The 6,000-nt window shown below is 40.1% G+C and overlaps 1 protein-coding gene and 1 non-coding gene across 2 annotated transcripts; one reads left to right on the top strand and one right to left on the bottom strand.

The window, feature by feature from the left end:
• Window positions 1–650: 650 nt before the first annotated feature.
• On the bottom strand, window positions 651–5,673 carry LOC149501434 (uncharacterized). The gene is made up of 3 exons (XM_089732831.1): window positions 5,584–5,673; window positions 1,520–1,647; window positions 651–1,078 (listed from the first exon to the last, which is right to left on the bottom strand). The coding sequence occupies exons 1-3, from the start codon at window positions 5,671–5,673 to the stop codon at window positions 787–789; spliced, it is 510 nt and encodes a 169-aa protein (XP_089588957.1). The 3' UTR covers window positions 651–786.
• Window positions 5,674–5,844: 171 nt separating this feature from the next.
• On the top strand, window positions 5,845–5,918 carry TRNAT-AGU (transfer RNA threonine (anticodon AGU)). Its single transcript has one exon. It is a non-coding gene; the product is annotated as a tRNA-Thr (tRNA).
• The last annotated feature ends 82 nt before the right edge of the window (window positions 5,919–6,000 follow it).

Genomic DNA, 6,000 nt, shown 5'->3' with positions numbered 1-6,000 from the left:
GACCACAGGGGGCTTACGTTGGCGTGCCAAATGAAATGGGAGTCAACAATTCGTAAGGCTCAGAACATAAGGGGTTCCACAAAAAGTTATTTGCTTTCGATAGTAAATTATTTGTTATCAATCCATCCAGTAAGTTCCCCTAAAATAATAATATGACTATTTTGTGATTTCATTGTATTATGTCCTTACATATGAAATTAGCGTTTTGTCGTACTGACCACTTTGATCTAAATATCTCCTCTTTGGTTAAGAATTCCAAATTCAAATTTATTAGTTCATTTAGCTGGTACATTTGAGTTTTGAAAACAGCCATTCATTTTTTTTTTTTTTTGGCGTCGCTTATTACCGCAAATGAAAAACATGAGGTATCGGTAAATTTACGAGTACGAGTTCTACCGTGCACTAGTGCTGCAGAAACAGCTCGAAGGATTAATTATGTGTACGGCTAGAGATGGGCGCAGGAATAAACCCAGGTTTTTTCTCATTTGGGTCAAACCGAGTATTTATGTGGGAAAACCAATAGACGGGTATTTTCATTATTTAACGTAATTATCACGATATTAATAAAATTAACTAATTTTTTTTTTTTTAGAACAATGCAGCGAAAAATATTTTTTTGCGAATCACACATACTTTGTGCCTGGACTAGCTGTGTTACCTGTTGTTCGAAACGTTAAAATGTATAGTAGGATTCAGGAACTAAAATAAAGCTAGCAGTTTATTAAAATAACAAAAAGACGTCTTCTTGTTTTATCATAAGATTTTTTTACGCATTGTGATGGAATTTTACTTAATTGCAGAACCTTTTTCTTTTACAATATGAGCTAATAAAGCGCTCATACTTTGGTTTCTATTTATTGCTTTTATCGTGTCTGTGGCAATCGATATAAAAGCATTAATAGGTTCTAGTTTTAAGCAATCTTCGCATAGCAAATTCAATGTATGTGCTACACATCTCATCGGTATTATATGTGCATACGAATCTTTAACTATCTGAAATGCTCTTTGAATATTATTTGCGTTATCTCCGATAAGAGTTACAAATTTGTGGCCTTCGTACGCGTTTATAAATTTAATTCTGTCGTCGTCGTGGCCTAAAGGATAAGACGTTCGGTGCATTCGTATGTAGCGATGCACCGGTGTTCAAATGCCGGGTATCAATTTTTCTAATGAAATACGTACTCAACAAATGTTCACGATTGACTTCCACGGTGAAGGAATAACATCGTGTAATAAAAACCAAACCCGCAAAATTATAATTTGCGTAATCACTGGTGGTAGGACCTCTTGGTAGTCCGCACGGGTAGGTACAACCCCGCCTATTTCCGCTGTGAAGCAGTAATGCGTTTCGGTTCGAAGGGTGGGGTAGCCGTTGTAACTATACTGAGACCTTAAAACTTATATCTCGAGGTGGGTGGCACATTTACGTTGTAGATGTCTATGGGCTCCAGTAACCACTTAACACCAGGTGGGCTGTGAGCTCGTCCAATCTAATCTAAGCAATAAAAAAAAAAAAAACTGTTGAGGTACATATTGGCTTGTATGTCGGTTTGTTAGAGTATTAAGGCTTTTAACAAAAACAGGCTCGGGTTTTGCAATAATAAAGTTGATGATACCTTCATTGCGCTGATTGCTCCAGCCATCACACTGCAAATCCAATCATAGACTTCAGTTCGTCTGTAATTTCTTTGACCATTTCTTTATAAATAGTTTAACACACACACAAACAGACAGGTTTTTTTATTTAATTAGATAGCATGGAGTATATATAACGTATTTATTGAATTATGAAAATAAGCCAAGTTAGATTAGCTCTAACTAGTAGTAATAGTATTTAAATAGTACGTACTATTTGATATATACATGTACCTACATATTACCTAGATGTTACATGTGCTAAATACGAAAAAACCCAAATATTATATTCGGGTTTTTTTCCCACATTTGGGTTTTTTTCGGGTAAAATCTCATCTCTATGTACGGCCCTGATGTTGCAAAAAAAAGCACGGTACGTTTTTTGTTTCAACGTTTTCGTTCTGGAAATTTCGACCTTCAGAATCAACCCCGTGGACGGCCGGAGACCAAAGTGGAAAATGAAGCATTAAAGGCTATTGAGGAAGCGGATCCATCACAAAGCACTCAGAGATAGCTGCAGGCTTCGGTGTACCTAAGTGATAAAACTGTATTAATCCACTTGAAGCAAATCGGGAAAGTAAAAAACCTTTTTATTCCTCCCATACAAAACGCCAATTTCATAATATGTAAGGACCTAATATAATAATTAATGTTTAATTTTAATTATATTACGACTAATCATATTAATGTAATATGATAACTTAAATAATTAATAGGGTAATAATTAAATATTTCAATGAATTTAATCCAAAAAATATACTAACTCCAAATGAGGAGTTTTTTAAATGAAATAACTGAAAATTGATTCGTTCCTTGTGTCGTGCGCTTGCTTTTTTTTTCGCCAATTATACTTTTTTAAAACTATTAATTCGTGGGTAGAACTAAACAGCAATGCAAATTTCCATAGTTGGATCTAATCTTCACATTTTTGTCGAGTTTGTTTAGTGGGTGAATTCGGTAGTCCCACATACCGCACACTCCCGCGGTGCAAGGGGTCGTTAATTTGAAATTTATTGCATCATGTAAGTAAAATTAAGTGTAATGAATGTGAAGAATGATGGCATAAAGGCTTAAAGCTTCAGTCCGCAATGCAAGCGAACCTGACAGAGTAAAAGTTAATTTACATTAACTAGGACAGGGCTGTCCAAGCTACATACTTTTCCTGACTAATTAAATTTACTACAAAAGCTGGATGGCCGCAGAAAAATATTTTTTCAAAAATACTAAATAAATACATTCCGGGAATTCCCCCAAATAATAGTAAAATATAGCTTCACTTTTAAATGATGTCATGGGAATGGAACATTACAAGAATAAAGATAAATTATACCAAATATTGATTAGTCGGTTCAGCGGGTTGGTGATCGGTCGCGTGATCTTACCTTCCATCCGTCCTTGAACTACCATATATGATGTAGATCGTAAAATGATGCTATAATATTCTGATAATTCCGCCACCTACCTTGAGACATGAGGTCTATGTCTCAGTTGTACGAATTACCTACATTATATGCAGTGTTGTTTTTACACAATATCTTATTCCTTTATCGAAGATTTTTGTATACTTGAGGAAACTACGTATTTCGTTGGAAAAATATCTGTTGCATTTAAAGCCAGGCATTGCCGCTTCACTTAATAAAAGTGCACCAGGCGAATTATCCTCTAGACCGACATACACCAGCAACGGCATCGCGCTTTATAATAACTACTCGTCGGCCTAAATAAAGGCTCCATCAAATCCAATAACTCTTGCACACTAGGAGCAGGCTTAGGAACCCCGGTAACCGTACTCGTCGAACTCGACAAAGAGGTCGACGTGCAACCTAGCCCATGCATCAGCCCGCTGAGTTTCTCGCCGGATCTTCTCAGTGGGTCGCGATTCCGATCCGGTAGTAGATTCATTCGCGAAGCAATTGCTCTTGAGTTGTAAGGCCTCCTTCGGACGCGCTCGGGCAGTTGTTAGCAAATCTCACCCCTCCTGGCTGAGCCTTTCCTCGCCCACCTGTCCTGGTGAAGCTGGAAAGGCCTCCGGGCCACCAGTAATCTTTCAATCATAAAAAAAAGGTGAGTGTGTATCGAGTGTAAATAGAGGAATGAAAACTAGCGTCTTAGTTCAATCGTCGTAATTAGGTCATTCATTACCTACGAAATTGCCTTTTAGTATATAGAAAGTTTAGCAATTTCAGTATAAATGTTTTTTATTTAGTTCAATCAAAGTATTCACCCATGATCTGATGCGTCTGCTAGCGTAGTGGTAACTGTCAATACCGTTCAGGAAAAAGGGTCTACCGGAGCCAACAAAATCTTCAAAGATATTTTGTATTGTCTCTCGGGTAGGTATTAATGTGTTTTTCTTGCCAAGATGTTGTCTCAACTTTGGAAATAGTAGAAGTTTGCCGGTACAAGGTTTGGTGAGTCCGGTGGATGACGCAAACTTCCAACCCTAGCTCTTGTAGCTTAAATAACGTCTGTTGTACCATATGAGGTCGAGCATTGTCGTGTAGGAGCAGCGGGGACGAGCGATCAAACTAGACTACCAGAGCTTCTCCATCATTGTGTACAGATTCTCACAGTACTTAATGCAGTAATACAGGTGCCATTTGGTAAAAAACTGACAGATTGTGCTGGGACTAAATCGCCGAACAGTAATGACTTTTTTGGGATAAGTTTTCGTTTGGGGCATTGCTTAGGTTCTGGACCAGCGTCTAACTAACAGTGAAGAGGTAGTCTCCTCCCGGTAATAGTCACCCGGAAGAGCAACCCGGGTGGCGTTGTATCGCGTTCCGACCTGGCAGTCTGATTCTGACCCAGCGGGGTGTCCCGGAACACCAGCGGTATCGCCGGGCGGCCTGGTAGCGTCGCCGTACCGCGGAGGTCGGAAGTCCTCGGGGTGGCGCCGCAAGTAATAATAATAATAATAACAAACATTTATTCCAATCATAAATTAGGTACAAAAAATAAAAACAAAGATAAGAAAAATAACGAGGCGTTACCGTCTCAGCAATGCCTAACAGTAACGAAACAATCGGTACTGCGGCGCTGAGCTTCCGCCGGCACCTGCGGAGTAACGGGCACACCAGCATCAGACCGACCAAAGTCTGGTTGAAGTCTTGACTGCGGGAACACCCCTTGTGATAAAATATTATATTGGAAAAATATCCTTGTACCCACGGTCTGCCTCCAACATCTGCAGATTGTCAAGTCCCCATATCCCGTGCGCCTCGTAGGAGGTTCGGCCCCCGGCCCGTAAAAAAAATGGTCTAACCAACAAGGTGACCGCTTACGATTATAAAAAAATCATATTTCATCAATCCCTTTGTTTCGGTGCCTGTTAAACCACGCAAGACATACTTTAACGCGTTCGAGATCCAATCTTGGTGTTATTAGGCTCTCCAAGCACCGTGTATTAAAGATACCCGACCTTATCCGAATGCGACGGGGCAACGCAAAGCCGACGTCGCCCGAAATGTCTTGTCGGATCCCCCGGATTCACTCTCGGTGCTTTTAGGACCCTCAAGCACCGGTCAAAAGTTTGACGAGTGAACTAACCCACAGACACAGCCCGCAGAGCTTCTCGCCGGATCTTCTCAGCGGGACGCGATTCCGATCCAGTGTTAGATTCTGCGAAGCACTGCTCTTGCTAGGGCTAGTGTTAGCAAATTCTTTCAGGTTGAGCTCGTAAGCTCACCTACCCATCAAGGCGTAGCTGGAATAGCCTCATAAGCTACTGAAAAAGGATACCTACCCGACAAGTTAAGGTTGAAATATACAGTCGTTCTGAAAATGACAGTAAAGAAGACAAACATTATAATTTGGGTAATTACTGGTGACAGGTCATCTTGTGAGCTCGTACACATAGGTACCACCATCCCAACTATTTCTGCCGCGAAACAATCATGGGTGCCAACTTGAAGCGTTAATACAATACAATTGAGACCTCGATCTCACATCCCAAGGCGGGTGCCGGTATTCACATTGAGATGTTTTTGAGTACCAGGAAGCATTTACACTTCGGCCATATTTCAAACTCGAATACATGATTACTTCATTGCAGAAATATGTAGCAGAACTCAGGTATAGTCGTGGTAGCAGCCCGGAGTACATAACGCTCTGCTATTGCTATTTAGAACTATTTTTGGGTGTCTTAAATTAAACAATTGTCATCGTTATCATTAAAATCCTATGTATAATTTGGGCTGGGGGCTTGGCGGCGCCGTGGCTTAGTTGGTTAAAGCGCCTGTCTAGTAAACAGGAGATCGTGAGTTCGAATCTCGCCGGGGCCTACTAGTTTGTTTTTGCCTAAAAGTTTTAACAGAAGTACAATCCATTTATGTCGTAGATATCTATGGGCTCCGGTAACAACTT

This window comes from Bombyx mandarina, chromosome 15, assembly GCF_030267445.1.
Source record: "Bombyx mandarina strain Sakado chromosome 15, ASM3026744v2".
Lineage (NCBI taxonomy): Eukaryota > Metazoa > Arthropoda > Insecta > Lepidoptera > Bombycidae > Bombyx > Bombyx mandarina.
This window is presented reverse-complemented; position numbering and strand designations above follow the sequence as displayed.